The sequence below is a fragment of the Salvia hispanica genome, chromosome 6 (assembly GCF_023119035.1).
Source record: "Salvia hispanica cultivar TCC Black 2014 chromosome 6, UniMelb_Shisp_WGS_1.0, whole genome shotgun sequence".
Classification (NCBI taxonomy): domain Eukaryota; kingdom Viridiplantae; phylum Streptophyta; class Magnoliopsida; order Lamiales; family Lamiaceae; genus Salvia; species Salvia hispanica.
In genome coordinates, this window is record NC_062970.1 from 8044877 (window position 1) to 8063888 (window position 19012).

Genomic DNA, 19012 nt, shown 5'->3' on the forward strand with positions numbered 1-19012 from the left:
TCAAATCATGCCCAAGTCCATATTCAAGTCAATGCTAAGCCAAAAAAAGAAACTATTTGATTTGATTAAAGCAACTAATTATATATATAAAAGGAAATTCATTTGCCCTAAGGCTCTAACTCAATAAATGTCACAATGAGGTGAAAAAAAAAAACAAATAAAGATTTGGCCTCCATAGAAACCGACTTTCTTCAACAAAAAACCCACGACAAAAGGCATAAAGGAGAAATTAAAAGCAAAGCAAATCTAATTCATTAGATTGAACCCTAATTTGTCAACTATGACAATGATGATAAGATCCTCTTACAGTTAATGGTAAAAGAAATGCGAGTTTTACCGCCACTCAACAACATATTTAACGTTGCCTTTGCTCATAAATTGACCACATGGGCAACAGCTGTGAGTAGAAGAGTGAGTGTGTTTTGGTGGGGTGGTGGGGACGGAGCCTTTGTCAGCACAAGAAAAGTCCATTTTTTCATTTTACACTCTACTGCTTTTCCCGCTCCTTCTTGAATTTCATTTTCTCTTCTTTGACCCTCTGTGGAGCAAACGATAGATAGGCGGAGGGAGCTATCCTCCATCACACATTAGGGATGGAGGAGAGAGTTGAGATTCCTGCAAAAGAGAGTTGCGGAGAAGTGATTGAAGTGATGGACACTCCAGAGAGGAGCAAGAACACCCAGATCGCAGCATCCATGGCCAAATTTGAGGTTAATTTGTCTCCTAGAGCAAAAAAGTTTGCATTTTTATTGTTTAGGGTTTCTGTTGTTACCTTGATTTGGTGTTCTTAGTTTTATCCCAGGTTGTTTTCTTTTTTTCTTGTAATGAAATTTATCTAGTACCTGGGATTTTGGGGGTAAGAATCTTGAATTTGTGGGATTTGATCTTGCTCACTTTGGTTTGACTTCTTTAATTTTTGTCATTGAATTTGTTCTTCTTCAATTGTTGGAGCAAAAATGGGGAAGAAGAAGACTGTGGAGCAATTCGATACTTCAAATACATTTCTAGAATAGCTACTTCTCTATTGGAGCCTCAATGGTTATGCAATTTGTCCCTTTGTTATGCATGTTTCAGAAAGCTTTTTCTCCCTCTCCCTCTCTCTTCAGATTTGAAGAAATCTCTGTTCTTTCTTTGTCAACTGTTTAAGTATCTTTAAGCAAATGTCACCAATTATTAGTTTTATTTGTCTTCAGTTATGATCTATCGATATTAAAATCAAAACCACTTCACTCAAAATCTTAGCTCTCCTTTGATTTTCACAAATCCTGTGCCTATATTGATTAGCCACTTTAGCCTATCATTAACATTTCTGCTTCTAAAACCATTTACCAATTTGCTGATGTGTTCAAGTTATGTAATCACATTTATCCCTTCAGTGAATCTATTGTTGAACTGATGCTTTCAATCAGAAGAGGGAGGGCACAGCCTTGCTATTTTTGGTTGATTTGTTTGGATTAAGAATTGGTGGTTTCATACAATCATGATTAATCAGTGGTAGGTGTTGTCTTTAATTTAATCTGTTTTCTAACAATGGAGTTTATCTTATTCGCGTGCAGGATTCCCCAGTTTTTATGTTCCTCAACAGTCTTTCCCCTATTATGCCAGTTAAATCCACACACATCACGCAGACAATCAACCCTCTCAGTTTTGCATCCATTCCATCTGTCTTTACTTCACCTCATGTTAGTTCTCTACGGGAATCCAGGTTTCTGCGAAGGTAATTCAACCACTTGTTGCAGTGCCATGCCATAATTTAAACCTGGTCGTGTTGTGTTTGAATGGTTTTGGATTGTTTCAGGCATCAGCTTTCCGACCCATCAAAACCTGAATTCTCTTCCGATGAAGGGACCAAACCTGATGCATATAAGGAGGATGCAGATGCTACTGAGAAATTGGATGAACAAAAGGAAAGTGGTGATGACAGGGACATGGCTGCTGAGGCATCTTATGATGATTGCTCCAAGTTTGTGGTGGATTTCACCAGCCCTAGCTCCAACTTAAGACCTGGCTGTGGTCTTGAAGCCAAAGCCATTACAGATTACGGTTGCACTTCTTCAGCCCTTGTTCCGCCAATGCATGAGCCCCCTCAGAGGGGTGAAATGAACACTGACGAGGTATATCAAAATAGAGAAGCCAAGTCCTGTGATTGGGAGCATATGGTTTCTGATACTTCGAAGCTGCTAGTCTTTCAATCTCCCGATGATAGAGATTCTTACGTCAAATCAGTCAATCCCGGGACAAGTTTCTATACCGGGATTAAGAGTGACATGCAGCGCTTGCAAGTGATTTATGCAGTGGATTCTGGCGAGCATGTTGTTGCGGGAAATGAAGCTGAAACATCATCTACTCAGCCCAGAGAAGGAGAAGAAATGGAAAATGCTCTAGTTTCCGGTCCATCATTGAGCAATTCTGATGAAAAAGGGGATTGTGAGGTAAAACAATTTATAATTTCAACATGTTATTCGCTAATTCCCCTTAAAAGTTTGAACTTAAAATGTTTGAATTGTTTCTGTAGCAACTTGGTTTCTACCGAGGTATCAGAAGGCGCTGTCTGGTTTTTGAGATGGGAGGAGCCCGTAGGAAACATTTGGAAGAGAATCCTGTTTCTGATTCTTCCGTGTGGCTTTGTTCTGATGGCAATATGACCTCCAGCGACCAGAAGGTAGTCCCGCTAAACAGGGGGAACGAGTCTTCACGTCGTGTTATGCCTGGAATTGGCTTGCATCTAAATGCGCTTGCAACAACACCTAAGGACAATCAAAATGGTAATCCTGATTCTTCATCATCTGCAAGGTTATTGATTGGTCCGAGCTCAGTTGTCAATCTCCACCCATCAACTACCAATCAAGGACTGCTGGACAACAACTTACCGCTTGCCACATCGGACAGAAATGGTGATGGCATTGAAAATGCTGTTGAAGATGCCTGCCTGCCATCCGCATATGCAGCAAATGAAGATATCAATCAGGGCAGTCCAAAGAGAAAGAGGTATTTTTCCAAGCAGTAGCTAGTTTCAAGATTAATGTTTTTTGGTACCTAGTTGTGACTTGTTGCTCGATCAGACGTAGGTCTGAACAAGCTGGGGAAGGCGAGTCCTGTAAAAGATGCAACTGCAAGAGATCAAAATGTCTAAAACTGTGAGTATTTCTATGCATCATAGCGTAATTATGTTACCTTCACTTTTCAATCTCATGTAATGTGCTATAGTAAACTGACAAATAACATGACATTTAAACGCCTTAATCAAAGTTCACCAATCTCTTTTAGGTTTTATTAGTCCCTAGTTATGGTTGATTAATCACAATCAGGATTAGGATTTAATGAGGGCGGATGTGTGCATCTCGCTTTAGTAGCATAAAATAACATCTGGTTTAACATTTGTGTATAGATACTGTGAATGCTTTGCTGCTGGGGTGTATTGCGTGGAGCCGTGTGCTTGTATAGATTGCTTCAATAAACCTATCCACGAAAGCACAGTCCTTGCAACGCGCAAACAAATCGAATCAAGAAATCCTCTTGCCTTTGCTCCCAAAGTGATCAGAGGATCAGATTCACCATCAGAAATGAGGGTAAGTAAAGTAGTTAGTTGCCTTTTGGAGACTGTTATGATTGCTTGGGCTCATAGATGTACTCGTGAATCTGTGTATCAGGACAACTCCAGCAAGACTCCTGCTTCTGCTCGTCACAAGAGAGGATGCAACTGCAAAAAATCAGGCTGCTTGAAGAAATACTGTGAATGCTATCAGGTTTGTTTCTCCTCTTCCTGGTAGGAAGCCTTGTCTTATATCGTAAGCTGATTTGTGAACTCTTGGTTTCCTGCAGGGTGGCGTCGGCTGCTCCATTAACTGCAGATGTGAAGGGTGTAAGAATGCATTCGGCAGAAAAGACGGTGAGTATATAGGTTTACGGGTTTCAATTTACAAGGTGCCTATCCTCTTTACATTTTCTGAATCTGGTTTGGGTAATGATAGGCATGGAGGCTGAAGTCGAAGAAGAAATGCATGCATCTGAGATGAGCATGTCCGGCAAAGGTTTGCAGATGATTGTATTAGAGAATGACGTGGAACAGAACCCGGAAGAATTAGCACCTCTTGCAACGCCTCTACGGGGAGGAAGGTAAACTATAGTCTCTGAACACACACAGGATATGAGTATTTGCATAAGAATTAATGTATATGGTAGATTAGCCTGTTGTGTTATTTTTATCTATCAAAATCAAAACTATCATCTAAAGTAAACATTTTCTTGATTCTATCTACTAGGCAATCGGCTCAGCTCCCGGTTTCCTCAAAGAAGAAACCACCACGATCTTCGTTCCCTTCCATTGGCTCCTCCTCCTCGAGTGTCCTTCCTAAACAAGGATTTGGGAAGTCAAGCTTCTTTCCTCCTCCACCAAAGTTTGACACCATCACAGAAGATGAGATCCCCAACGTTCTCCAAGGCGGAGGAGGGTCTCCCGATGGAGGCGTCCAGTCAGCCTCTCCTAACCGGAAGAGAGTGTCTCCGCCTCACAATGCAGGGGGCATGTCCCCGGGCCCGAGGAGCAGCCGCAAGCTCATCCTTGAGTCTATACCATCGTTCCCGTCTCTCACTCGGAACCAGTGAATCATCTCTGTTTCCTCTGCAGCCCAGGTCAGATCACCACTGTAGTTTGTAAGATATACTATGTCCTTGTAGTTCCATTTTTATTTTCATGTATGTAAAATAGTTTTTCTGTTTACCATAATAAGTTCTTGTATAGAGTGTATTTCTATGCTAGATCACATGAGGTTTGCTTTTCTTGAACAGTTGTTGAGGATTCTGTACATTGTTAGAGAATGAATGATTTGTTATTGAGGTGGACTGAGATTATGGATCTGGCCCCATTTAGGCCCATTTTTATTTCAGTTGGGCTCGTTTCTATGGATCAAACATTATATTTAAACTCATGCCAAGTATATAAAATTAATCACGCTGTAATTGAATTTTATTCTGCTGCTTGTATAAATAAAAGTGATCGCCTGAACTCAGTGAAGGCAAATTAATTTGAAGAGAAGTTCACAACTCTAGATTTTAAATACAGTTTGATGTACTTTTATTTTTCCTTTTCAAATGAATAGATTTATTGTTCAATTATACAATTATGACTCGTTTGCAACTCATGCACTGAACTACCATGATTGGTATTATCGGCTGGGTCAAAAGCACATTGCAAACAGACGTGGGACACATCCAATAGTAAAAGCATTACTTATTTTATGTTTTTGTCGGAAGAATATTACTATTATCGTACTTGAATCTAAATAAAACTCTCCTAAAAAAAGCCTATGAAGACAAAACACTAGCAATCGAGGTGGGCTTATGGGATTGGAGATATATATGAATAAGAATAACAATTACTCCCTCAGTCCCTAATAATTCATCACCATTTGACTGAACACGAATTTTAAGAAATGTAATAGAAATTGATTTGAAAAAGTTGGTAGCATGCGGATCATACTTTTATATATTAGTTTTATAATAAAATGTGAGTATGAATGAATTAGTGGAATGTAGGTCGACGGTCAAAAATGGTAAAAGTAAAAGGTGACAACTTTTTAGAAACGGACGCAAATAGAAATATGTGACAAATTTTCAGGGACAGAGGGAGTACCGTCAACTTACATTTTCTTTATATAGTCTTGAATTGGATTGATTTCGTGTGTATATAAATATTAAGTATGTCACCAATTATTTACTCTTATCTATGTTGTAAAATTTTACAAAAACTTGGTTGGAAATCTTGACAAGAGACATAGCAGTCCAATTCACTAACAAACAAAAACACAATATGAAACTTAAATCAATTAGGCCCCAGTGTTTTGCTTATCTTGCATCACAAAAAGGCCCCTTTCTTTTGATTTGTTGCATCACAAAATGGCCCTTTAATTTTTCTTGATTTCATGTCACACAAGTGCTAAAATACTTTGGTTGGAAACTACACTTTGATATGTTTTGTTTGAAAATTATTTGGTGTGACTCCAGTTGTGGTGGTGGCATCATGGTTGATTTACATGATAAAATTTTGAACAATTTATTAATTTTATTTAAAATTTTTCCTCACCCATGATTTTGAAATCATATATTATACCCTATCATGATCAATGATTCACAACAAACAAATTAAGTCAATACATAAAAAAAACCCTCCTTTAATTCTAAATACCACTACAAAAAAACGCCAATTAGTGACCGAATAGTGACGACGACAATTAGCTCAAGAATTAGTGACAGATAAAATGACTGAAAATCGTCACTCACTATTAGTGACGTATTATTCCGTTGCTAATACTAACTTACCATTTATGTTTTCCGCCATTGAGTGGATTAGTAACTTTAGTGACCTACGAATCTGTCACTAAAGTTTTATATAGTGACAAGTTTTTTAAGTACGCACCTGCCAAGACCTATTATGTCAATAATCATGTTAAGTGCCTAAATTAGCTAGTTTTTTTAGTGGACGTGTCTTGTCATATGAGGGTGGGTGGATTAATAGTGATTGAGGCCACAGCCCACAGCCGTGCATCAACTCTACATAATTTAATTAAGATGAAAAATCTTAATCAGTATTTATGCAAAATCCTAATTTAGAATTAATGGAGTCTAATTGGAATACAGAAGTTTATTTCATGGTTCCATCCTCTATAATCACTTGTACAAACATTTTCTTTGAGAGAGAATCAATAGTAGTAATTTTCTATTTACCCTATAGCAATAGTGAATCACCTATTGATTAACAAACTAAAACTAAAGTGTATTTCGTCTGTGTTTTAAACCTTCCACTCAAATGTGTACAAGTTTGTACATGTGGAAATCAATACCGATCGATTAATATTAAAAATCACACTGTACCTCGTGATTTACTGCATTATCAATAATTTATTTCCCTAAAAATACTATGTAGGGTCCAAACCAATTTTGACATTAATAAGTAAAATAAATACTATTGTAGACAGGGAAAAAGACATTATATGCCAGCTATTACGTAGAATGAGTTAGTGGTAATTCAAGGACATGGTACAAACTGGTGGAGCGCAAACATCTATACTGGTATACAGTAGTACAACTCACTTTACCACAGAACCACCAAATTACTACTCGATCTATTGTTATCTTTTTACTTGAAGGAAGTGATGTAACATTATCATAAAAAGAAAAAAAAGGAGAGAAAGGTAAAAACTCTGTTTTCCAATTAAGCTTTAGTAATGTTTAAGCTGTTGGATACTGAGCTATCTTATTATTGTTATTAAGTCCACTTATTTTATTCAATTATTATGCTTAAGACTTATTTTATTGGATATGAATCCCAATCTACTCCCCAATTCCATAGAAATTAATCATATTTCCGGTTTTCGTTCATCCCATAAAAATAGTTTATATCCATTTATGGACTTCATCATTCACTACACAATTTCAATTATTTTTTCTTATTCTCTCTTACTATACCCATTACACATTAAAACTCGGATCAAACTCAAATTACTTATTTCTATGGGACGAAGGGAGTATTATTTATCAATGTTACTGGTCCTCCAAAGCTATTTTTGTTGTATACTCCCTCCGTCCACCATTAAATGTCTCATTTCTCCTTTTTCGTCCGTCCCCCAATAAATGTCTCATTTCACTTTTATCATATTTGGTAAGTGGATCCTACATTCCACTCACATTTTATTATAAAATCAATATATAAAAGTAGGCTTCACATTCCACCAATTTTTCTATCCACTTTACTTTATAAAGTCAAACAATTTCTTAAAATCCATGCCGATCAAATATGAGACATTTAATGGCGGACGGAGGAAGTAATTGATTGTTTTGGTATTTTATGTGTGTTAGAGAGCAAAAGCCCATGCCATCATAATAAAATATATGAAAATTATTATTTCGAAATTTTGAATACAAAATTAAGAATATAGAACTCTTATCAACATAATTTTTTGCATCCGCCTGGTCGATGTAACATGTGAAGTGAGTATTTTTTTTTTGGCTTATGTAAAGCAGTATGAAACTATGAATGGATTGAAACATTAAAATCAAGATATCTAGGAAATTCACATCGGAGTAGGTAGGGGCCATATTTTTCTCTAATTTTGCATTTAACCAATTATGGTACGTAGTCGGTAGATAAAGGATTATGCCATCTATTCTATACATATATAAAAGGCGAGTTTTGGCTTTTTTTTTAAATATTTATATATTTTGTCCTTATTTTAAAATATTTATAAGTTATGAATCAATTTGAATATTTTAAGTAACTCTCATGAATATTTATTTAGATATTTTAACGAGCATTTGACTAATTCTTAAAGCACTACAATGACTCATTGGTGGTTACAAATATTTAAATAGAATAATAAGCATTTAACAAATTTTATAACCTATATTGTCTTGATTTTATAATTTATGATATTTTAATTCCATGATCTCTTATGTACTACTAATTTTGTACCTATAAAAGGCATAGAGTTGTGGATGGAATACACACCAACAAAACATTCTTCATTCTCTTAACATTTTATTGCATATTTTAGGAACATTGTTTTGCTCGATTTTGGAGCCCCATCAAGTTTATAGGTGTCTAGCAGGTTTGAGATGTTATATACAATAGGAGGAAGTCGTTTCATCTTTGGGGAAAATCTGTCAATCCGAGAGCACTAACCGTGATGTAACTGTCTTGCGGAAAGAGGATTTTTCTTGACTAATTTTCATTGTAATTTCCATTTCATTTATTGTTGTTTTTATTCTTTGATTACAATAGTTAGAATACCGCGTGTATATGGTTCCAGAATTTTATCCCAATATTTCTTACAGTTCTTAGAGAGGGAAGAATTGCCACATCCTTAATTCAAACATACATAGTATTTATCTTCATCTTTACACAATTTATTATTTTTAGTAGAGGAATATAAAGGACTGTTTTAAACATATTTTTCAAAAATGTCAACACTTAATATAGTGTCTTTAGCATTGTCCAAATAATTGTGTTTTTCTTAATTTCAGTTTAAATATGTTTAATTTAATATTTTTAGGTGTAAAATGAATTGAGGAGTATATACTTATTGAATTTTTATTATATAGTAGTATATTTTTCTATTTTAAATTTTATATAATTATATTATTTCTTATTTTAATTAATCAATTAAAAATTTAAAATTGTATGACAAAAAAATATTCTGTCGTGCATCGCACGTGGGTTAACACTAGTTATCATCAAAAGGAGACATGTGTGAAGAAAAACATAAGATTTGGGGAAAAAATTTATATATGAGCAAGCTGGTCCAATTATGAAACTAAAAAAAAATTTATACTATATAGTAGTACTAGTATATAGTATAATCTGTAGGAGTGATTATTTATGCAGTTGACCATAATGTTTCAAATAATTTTAATGACATTTGAGTGGATTCATCTTGATTAGTACATGTCTTTATGTTTACACACAGTTAAAAGTGGGGGCTTTAGTGGTTACTTAAAGTAAGGAAATGGCATCTATTTGTCTTTGTCAACAATCAAATGATATAGCATCGCTAAACTAATTCTACAGTTTGATTGATTACTCTCGCACCTTGATGTTTAGGCTTGTTATTACTTATTATTATTAATTATTTTTTTTTAACACGGATTATTATTATTATTATTTTTATTTATTTTATTTTATTTTAATCACAAAGGGGAGCATAGACAGTCATGTGTTGAATGATGGTGCCCCATAAGCTTAATTGGTAACAATCATTATGGTTTTTTCAAAAATTATCTTTTAACTTTATTCCACACTTCAATCCAAAAGTTCAATGATTAAACTTGTTAGAGATGCCCCAAAAATAGAACAGAAAAGCGATAATTACAGTTTTAACATAAATTCTTGTTCTTTTACCTTCGAAAATTATTACTTGCATCCTAAAATATAGTAATTCATTGAACAAAAATATTGCAGCCTATTAATATTAATAATTAATAATCATATAAAATAAAAGAACTATAGGAAAACCAAAAAAATATTCCGATCAATTGACGTGGAAGATTGCACATTTGAACATAATATTCGCACCGACGGTATCTTCAAATGAAATGATACATAATTCAGAATAGAATTGCCGAAAAATTATGATTTTTTTTGACAAACACATTTAGAGCACAGAAATAAAATAACCGTAGCACGATGTTAGAAAAATAAAATCTATCATTATCTATACACATCAACTTCAAAATTTAACATAAGACAAATTCAATTTATTACAGTTGAGAGTACTCCACAAACTAAGCACAATGGAAATTCATGTGAATAATCCATAAATATCCCAATGTATGAATAATTACAGTCTTGCCAAATTTTCATTTAAGAAGTTTAACCTAACATGACTTCTTAAAAATAGATGTGTTGCCAAACTCTCATATAACACGTTAGATAACGAAATCATTGTCTATATTCCCACAAGATGTATTTATTTGTTTACTAATTTAATAAGTCATCAAGATTCAGTTATTTAGCTTTAAATATGCGATCTGCTTTGTGAAACATAGCCTTACAACGAAGCAAATCTTGCTAGGAAAAGCTGCTAGTTAAGCTAATTAGTAGTAGTATTTAACAGTTCATTTTATATTGGAATTTATTTATGCAACTTGTGTCATGATGGGATTCATAACGTTTAGATGCATTACTGCATTTGTGTATATGTCGTTTTCTTTGATAAAAACACAACGTATTTAATCGAATATACACGATCGATCTCTATTTATACATGCCATAACTTGTAGAAATGTCAGGACTAGAGTGTAAACCCCCACTACATATATAGATGGACAATGTAGAAAGTGAACACAATAGATTCAACTGAAATGATTTTGAAATGAAAAGATAGTTTAAGGATTGATTATTAGCATGAAACATAATACAACTTGCAAAAAAAAATTTAATTTTTTCTATAAACCTTGAACTGGTACATATTATTATGAGTTTTATAAAAAAAATAATTTTTTTCTATAAACCTTGAACTTGGTACATCCGTAGCCGCAATACTCCAGCTACACCATATTTCACTCATTTGAACTCTACTTTTGAACTTGAGAGCAACCACTATCTGATTCTTGCTCCTATAACCATCAAGGTTGCTTACAACAAGATGAATTGACCAAGGGTGGATCTTTTGTCCATAATATTAACAGACACAACCCTAAATCTTCAAATGTCCATTTTTCTCATAACAAAACTTCATCTCTGATTGTGCCAATCTATTACTTCACATCTCAATGGTAATTTTTAAAGACCAATTCAAGGTCGATGCATGTATTGACTCACAACCCTAAACTGACCCACAATTCTAACTACATACTGTTATGAGAAAGCTAATAAATGTTTCTACTGAAAGATGATATCTACATCGATCCACCAATTAATATCCAATTTTAAAATACTAGCACTAGGCCTAACTCCAAATATTATTCACCCATAATTCATAAATGTGTTGCTTGTTTGCTATCAAACTACACAGAGTACAATACATACACACCTATGTATATTGGTTGTATAACTAACACCTAAAACATTGATTGTTGAGATGACTTTTAACTATCAATTCATTGTTCATCTCCATCTTATCTTCATAGTAGTATTTCATCATATCAACTTGATTACAATTCAATACTCCACTATACTATTTAATGCATTCCAATATCTTATGCCATATAGAGTGCATATGGGGTAAAAGAATAATGTGAAAACGCTATTTGATTTCCTAAAGCTCGGAGCTTGAGTATCTCAAACACATAACTGTTTTTATACCATTATATGAGGCAATGAGCCTTGACATGTTCCATAAATTTTGGATTGTTAGACGACCTCACACAAGTTTTATATTGTAGCGCTAATTATTAAAATTTACATACATAATCAAAATTATTGTAGTGTTCATATATATATTGACCGTAGTAGTCAAGCGAAAAATTAAACTAGAATACTTTTTTTTAAGTAATTAAACATAAATAAAATAACCCATGTTCTTTCAAAGTCCACATTAATTATCAATGAATTGAGAAGGCAATAAGTCAAATACCTACCCACTTTCTATTTTTTCTTGTTTCTCACGATTGTTTAATTAGTTTTAAAGATATGGAGGCCCATTGGTGAATGATTTAAATGTGGTGGCGAAAGATTCATGCGATTCTATGCTACAATTAATCACAAATTTTAATGTCACGCCCAATAAACCAACTCATCTACTTTTGCTCCTTATTATTTAATCTTTAGTGACTTCGATTTCGATTTCGACTTCGACTTCGACTTCGTTCATTTTCATTTTCCCTTTCTCTTCTCTTTTTCTTTTCATACACTAACGCTAGTCGGAAATAATACGGATAGTAATGTGATGTACACAAAAAATTGTTCTCTTAAAGAATAGAAAATCTAGTATATGTTGCAATGGACGTTACTTATGTGATCACTTGTACAACAACTCTACACTTCTTCATCTATATTTCATCTCAAAAATTAGAAATATTGATTATGTTATTGACATAAATTGATAATGTAGTACTATACATTGATCAGTGAATAAAAACTTATTAATTTCTTGCATGAAAAAATATTCTGAAATCTACAAAAGTTTATAATTTGTGTTTCAAGAGATCATATGTATTTTAATTGTAATAGTAATGATTTAGAAAAATTTACTAAATATGATCAAGTAAATCTTTTCCCTTTATCAGATGTGACAAATATATGTTTATTTTCATAAAGGTAATACTTTTTAATTCATATGTTCAATTATTTAACTCTTTAACACCACTTGATAATCATCAAAATAAATATGGAAATATTAGTATAAAGTTTATTGTACACAGAGATAGTATAGTGTAAGTAAATATTTTTAAATTAAAATAATGAATCGGGTAAACCTTGATATTTTGATACACTCCATAGTAACATATAACTACTATTTGGAATAATTAATACTCCATTGTCTCATAATAAGAGTCACACTTTGCCATTTTGATCGAGTGATTCGAGTCGAATTTATTTACTAGAATTTATACTTATCTTCCAGTTAGAAATAATAACTTGTAGTAAAACTGATAGTCAATTTTCTCCCTCAATAATTAACGTTTTCATTTCATTTACAGAATGTGAATGATGGAAGACAGTTATCCTATCTTTGTCATAGCATGCTTGTTTTCTTTTTCACACTATTTGTATCATAGCTTTTTGTATTATGCGTATTCCTCCATCTTAGTAACAGTTAGTATTTTCAATAATATAAATATAGCCATATAATTTTTTACTACATTTTTTTTCGAAGGATTGTTACCATTTTTTAGACAGATAACTATATAGTCACTTTCAAGTTTCAACGGATAATTAGTAAATACTGAATACTGATATTGATTTCTCAACACCTATTTTTGAGGAAATACAGATACTACATAAATGCCGATTATATTGTTATTATTGCTCGTAAACGCAATTAATTACACAACTTTCAAAATCTGGGCATCTTATAGTTACTTCTACATAAAGAAAAGTGATTTTGATTTATATCAGGATATATAAATGATATTCGTATGAACTCCACCTTACAAAATGTAGGACTAAAAACAAACGCATATTCTATCTATTTGATTCGAAAAATAAAACAAAGTCGCCCCATTCATTAGCAAAGAAAAAAAAGAAAAAAAATACTTATACAAATAATATTTAAAGATATAATTAAAGAGAGTAGTGTGAGTGATGAGTACTCGCCATTTTCTCTACCCAATAAAGTGGTGACATGAAACTCCACGCATAATATATCCGTTGTCAAAATCTTCTTAAATCATAATGTAACGCTGATTTTTCTCATTTCTTTTCTAAAATCTCATAAACCTTAAAGACGCGTATACATACACACAATTTCAATCTGTATGTATAGTTTCATAGTTTCCATAAAAGTTTTTTCACCACTCTCCTTTTACAGACTTCTGTCACACTGACAAAGCACCAAAGACTGATAATGCTGATGACCCTTCAAAGATAAAGAGAGAGAAAGGGGAGACTCACAGAGAATAATGTCTCAGAATTTGTTGAAAGAGAGAGAAGCTATGGGGTGAATGTGAGAATCTAGCGCCTGCTGCTGATCAAGTTTCTCAGTTTTTTTGTGAGTCTTTTTTTTGGGTAGTTGTAAAAATTTGATCTTTGTTTTATTTTGTATGGATATTAGTTGAAAGATTCAATCTTGGAGTTTTCTGAGAGGCCCATTTTCATGAATGGCTTCATATTGTGCTTGGCGGCTCTGATTTTTTGTTTTATTTTTATCATTTAAATGCTTTCTGCTACTGTAATAAATTTTGTGTAGTTTGTTTAGGAAGTTGTTGATCTGTGTGCTCACTGTAGTGAACTGCATTTTGTTTACCAGTTCTGATCAAGAAGGTAAACCATATGCCCTTGCTCGAAAAAGTCCTGCATCTTGTGAAGTCATAGTTAAAATTTTGGTTTTTTACTGTCTGCCATTTTTGGGATTGCAGAGCCTAACATACAAGGATCAATTTTTTGAGGCTGAACTAGCACATTATTTGCTCGTAGCCAGAGTTATGGCAGCGTTATCACATTCAGAATCGAGGCGGTTATATTCTTGGTGGTGGGATAGCCACAACAGCCCTAAGAACTCTAAATGGCTCCATGACAATCTAACAGGTTCATTTTTCTGCTATGAATGTTTGTGAGTTTAGTTTTAAACTTCTTCTATCTGATTGATAGGAAGATCCAGTTTCCTATATAAGTATCAATGTGATATACATCTTCACTAGATTGATGCTTTTGCTTGCTATTTTCTTCTCTTTTGTATATGCTGACCTATGTTTCATGATATATCAGATATTGATTCCAAAGTAAAATTTATGATCAAGCTACTTGAAGAGGATGCGGATTCATTCGCTAGAAGGGCTGAGATGTACTACAAGAAACGGCCCGAGTTGATGAAATTAGTTGAGGAATTCTACAGGGCATATCGTGCACTAGCTGAAAGATACAATCACGCAACAGGGGAGTTGCGCCATGCCCATCGGACCTTAGCAAAGGCGTTTCCTGACCAAGTACCTGTCGATATGGTTGAAGATTCGCCTTCAAAACCTCCTCGCACACCAGAAACAAGAATAGTCCGTGCATTGTTTGGCTCAGGTGACTTGCATGGGCTTAAAGATGATCAACTAGGGGGAGACGAAGAAGATTCAAACTCTATTGAAAGGACCCCGGTTTTTCATGCTCAAGTGCTGAAATTTTCAAACGAAAATCATGAGGCCGTGAAGGAGGCTGGAAGAGCTGGAGAAGCTGAAAGTGAAGTCGAGAGCTTGAGACGTGCACTTGCTGATATCCGAGCTGAAAAGGAGAGTGTCCTTGTCCAGTATCAACGGTGTCTGGCAGAGCTATCCAGTGTCGAGGTAGAGCTCAACAATGCCAAGGATGACTCTATCGAGCTCAATGAGAGAGCTAGCAGAGCTGAGATAGAAGTTCAGACGTTGAAGGAAGCTCTTGTTCAGTTAGAGGCCGAGAATAATGCTGGGCTCATTAAACACAACGAGTACTTGGAGAAGATAGCAAATTTGGAAGAGAATCGCAGGGAATTGAAAGACGAAATATGTAGATTGGAGCGTGAAAACGAAGAAGATTATAAACAATGTCTTGAGAAGATATCAGTTCTCGAGAATCTGATCACCATTCTTGAAAATGAGGCTCGACTGCTCAAGAAACAAGCAGAGTCAGCTGAAACCCAAGTCTCCGAGCTTCAACAGTCCCTTGCAGATCTCAACAAGGAGAAAGAAGCATCTGCACTCCGCTACAAATGCTGCTTGGAGACAATTTCCAAGCTCGAGAAGGACTTGACGTGTGCGAAAGAGGAAGTCAAGCGCCTTAACAATGATGTTTTGATTGGAAATCTGAAGCTGAGGACTGCTGAAGACAAGTCTTTGCTATTGGAGATGTCGAACCTTTCGCTGCAAACAGAGGCTGAGAAACTGGAAAAGAAGATTGCTGCCAAGGATCAAGAGCTTTCACGGAAGCAGGAGGAGTTGGAGAGCCTCCAAACGTGCCTGCAAGATGAACACTCGCGTCGTGCAAAAGTTGAGGCCACTCTTCAGGACCTGCATTCTCAATCTCGAGATGATCAGAGAGCTCTTAAGCTTGAGCTGGAAAACGTGCTCCACACGCTCAAGGACTTGGAAGCAAGCAAAGTAGGACTTGAAGAAGAGATTTGTCAGGTTCGGGAAGAGAATCAAAGCCTGAGTGGAGCAAACTCATCTTCGGTGGAGAAAATGCAAAATGAAATCCTTACCTTGAGAGAGATCAAGGAGAGACTCGAGAAAGAAGTTTCACGCCACAGCGACCTAAGTAATTCCCTCGAGCAGGAGATAACGCGTATGGAAGAGGAAATCGAAGGGCTGAATAGGAGCTATCAGGCTTTAGTCGAACAAGTAGAAGCAGCAGGTCTGAGCAAAAACTGTGTAACGAGTTCGATAAAGAGCTTGCAGAATGAGAACTCAATGCTGAGGGAGATGAATGAGGAGGTGAGTAACGAGAGACAAATCCTGTCGAGTAAGCTGGAGAGCATGCAGGAACTTTTGGATAAAAAGGTGGTCCTAGAAAGCTCGATCTCGTGCTTGCAGAGTGAGCTGGAGGGCTCACGAGAAACGGTTAAAGCATTGCAGGAATCTTGCCGGTTTCTCCAAGAAGAAAAGGCCACATTCATGTCCGAGAAAGCTTCTCTTCTTTCTCAGTTGAAGGCTACGACCGATAATATGCACAACCTGTTGGAAAGAAATGCTGTTGTTGAGAATACCCTCTGCAATGCAAGAGGTGAACTTGAAGGTTTGAGGGAGAAATCCAAGGGATTGGAAGAAATGTGTGAATTGCTTAAGAATGAAAGGTCTCATCTTTTGGAGGAAAGGATTAGCTTGGCGACCAGGTTGGAAAACGTTGAGAGAAGACTAGAAACCTTAGAGAAGAAATATACCGGGCTTGAAGACAAATGCATGAGCCTCGAGAGAGAAAAGGAGGGAGTTCACTGTCAAGTCGAAGAACTCAAAATATCGTTGTTTATGGAGAAGCAAGAACGAAGTTCCTCCCAGCTTCAGAGTGACACTAGATTGGCTGGACTAGAAGACCAGATTCATTTCCTGAAACAAGAAAATAGCTGGAAAAATAAGGAATACGAAGAGGAACTCGAGAAATCACTTAAAGCTCAGTTTGAGATATCCGTCTTGCACAAATTTATGAAAGATATGGAAGAGAAGAACTGCTCTCTCATCATTGAGTGCCAAAAACACGTTGAGGCATCCAAATTGGCGGAGAAATTGATCTCGGAGCTGGAGAGTGAGAGCCTTGAGCAGCAAGTAGAAGCTGAAGTCTTGTTGGATGAAATCGAGAGACTCAGATTGAGCATTCACCAGGTTTTCAGGGCGCTTGAAGCTGATCCGGACTGTCATCCCGAGGATAAGATGGAGAACACCGTGCACCATATTATCGAAACTATTGAAGATATGAAAAGTTCCATATCAAGCCACGAGGATGAAAAGCAGCTGCTCTTGGTTGAGAACTCTGTTCTCCTGACCCTCCTCAAGCAGTTAGAATCCAAGGGGATGGAATTCGAGTTGCAGAGGAAGACCTTAGAGCAGGAGTTCAAAACCATGAGCGCTATGGCAGAAACTGAAAACGAAAAACTCCAAGAGCTGAACGGAGTATTAAAATCCGATGTGTGTGAGAGTCGTCAGCATGCTGCTATGCTTGAAGTTGAATTGGAGAGTCTTACTATCAAACAAGCCGATTTGCATAAATCATACAACACTTTAGAGGCGGCATACTTGCAAGTAAGCCGGGATAATACAAATTTACTGAACAAGTTTTCTGTTCTAAAGGAGGAGAAACAAAAGGTAGATCAGCATAGCAATGCTGCTCTACTTGAATGCCTAGCAACTGCTAACGAATCAGTCGTTTTTAGGAGCTTCATTGAGGAGAAGTCTTCACACGTAAAATCACTCCTCAGTGATCTGAGGAGACAGCATCAGATCAACTGTGGCTTTGAAAGGGAAATGTCTGCATTGGTAGAGAAGCTGGAGCTGCAAAAGGCAGAAAACCAACTCTTGAAAGATGCTGTCCAAAAGTTGGAAGGAGAGATGCAAGGGATGAGAGAATACAATGTTGAGATGAAGGAGGAGATTATGAGTGGTAAACAGACTTTGCTTCAAACAGAGGGGAAGCTCTTGGATGCAGAAACGAGGCTTCAAAGTGTCGAAAAGTTTAATCTGGAATTGTGTACAACGGTCGATGAGCTGAAAACGGATATCCTAGAGTCAGTGCAGATGAAGGAGACTCTTGAGAAGGACATTATCCGGCTGTCCGAAGCTAATACAGCCCAGAGGGAGGAAATGAAGAGCCTTAATGTGCTGAAGATGAACGTTGAGAGCGAGCTTTCCCAACTCCGGGAGCAGATGGAAGAGAAAACTGTTAGAGAACAGGCTTTGTGTTCAGATCTCAAGGAGAAGAGCAACGAGTTTGAACTCTGGGAAGCAGAAGCTACGGTATTTTACTTTGACCTTCAGATCTCTTCTATCCGTGAAGTTCTGTTCAAGAACAAGCTGCAGGAGCTTAGTGGAGTATGCCAGAAACTTGAGAATGAGAATGCTTCAAAAACATCTCAAGTTGAGCAAATGAAAGGGGAGATTAGCTCGATGGAGAATGAAATTGGCGGGTTGAAATCGCAGCTGCATGCATACGATCCAGTCATATCTGCTCTAAGAGAGGATATAATGCTTCTTGAGCATAATGCTCTTCTTCAGACAAAGCTCAAAGCATCCCGTGACCATGAGCCAGAGGTAACAAACACACTCTCTCTTGTTAGTAGATCAATTCATTTCTAGTTTTTTATAATTTGGATCTTGCCCTATATGCTTGTGAATAATACATTTGCATCTTTTAGATTCTCGAAGTCGTTGGAGATGACTCCGAAGTAGCTGTGGAAGACTCATCCCTTGTCAG

At 35.9% G+C, this 19012-nt stretch overlaps 2 protein-coding genes across 2 annotated transcripts in view; both read left to right on the plus strand.

Moving 5' to 3' along the window:
- The first annotated feature begins 399 nt into the window (after nucleotides 1–399).
- Nucleotides 400–4886, plus strand: LOC125196512 (protein tesmin/TSO1-like CXC 2). Its single transcript, XM_048095048.1, has 10 exons — nucleotides 400–710; nucleotides 1557–1717; nucleotides 1799–2432; nucleotides 2516–2988; nucleotides 3063–3137; nucleotides 3389–3569; nucleotides 3651–3746; nucleotides 3823–3889; nucleotides 3972–4116; nucleotides 4263–4886. Exons 1-10 carry the CDS (start codon nucleotides 594–596, stop codon nucleotides 4603–4605), a joined length of 2292 nt encoding a protein of 763 aa, XP_047951005.1. The 5' UTR covers nucleotides 400–593; the 3' UTR covers nucleotides 4606–4886.
- Nucleotides 4887–14367: 9481 nt separating this feature from the next.
- Nucleotides 14368–19012, plus strand: part of LOC125194601 (protein NETWORKED 1A-like) — a 5407-nt gene continuing 762 nt past the window's right edge. Inside the window, exons 1-4 of the mRNA XM_048092856.1 lie at nucleotides 14368–14416; nucleotides 14512–14680; nucleotides 14861–18849; nucleotides 18954–19007. Coding sequence (XP_047948813.1) covers nucleotides 14578–14680; nucleotides 14861–18849; nucleotides 18954–19007 — 4146 coding nt within the window. The 5' untranslated portion in view covers nucleotides 14368–14416; nucleotides 14512–14577. The remainder of the gene's footprint in view (nucleotides 14417–14511; nucleotides 14681–14860; nucleotides 18850–18953; nucleotides 19008–19012) is intronic.

Excerpts from the sequence above, each read along its gene's own strand:
- LOC125196512 (XM_048095048.1), top strand. The coding sequence starts at position 594 with ATGGAGGAGAGAGTTGAGATTCCTGCAAAAGAGAGTTGCGGAGAAGTG. Across the intron at positions 2,989-3,062 it reads GGCAGTCCAAAGAGAAAGAG|ACGTAGGTCTGAACAAGCTG; the intron begins GTATTTTTCCAA and ends TTGCTCGATCAG. Across the intron at positions 3,138-3,388 it reads AGATCAAAATGTCTAAAACT|ATACTGTGAATGCTTTGCTG; the intron begins GTGAGTATTTCT and ends ATTTGTGTATAG.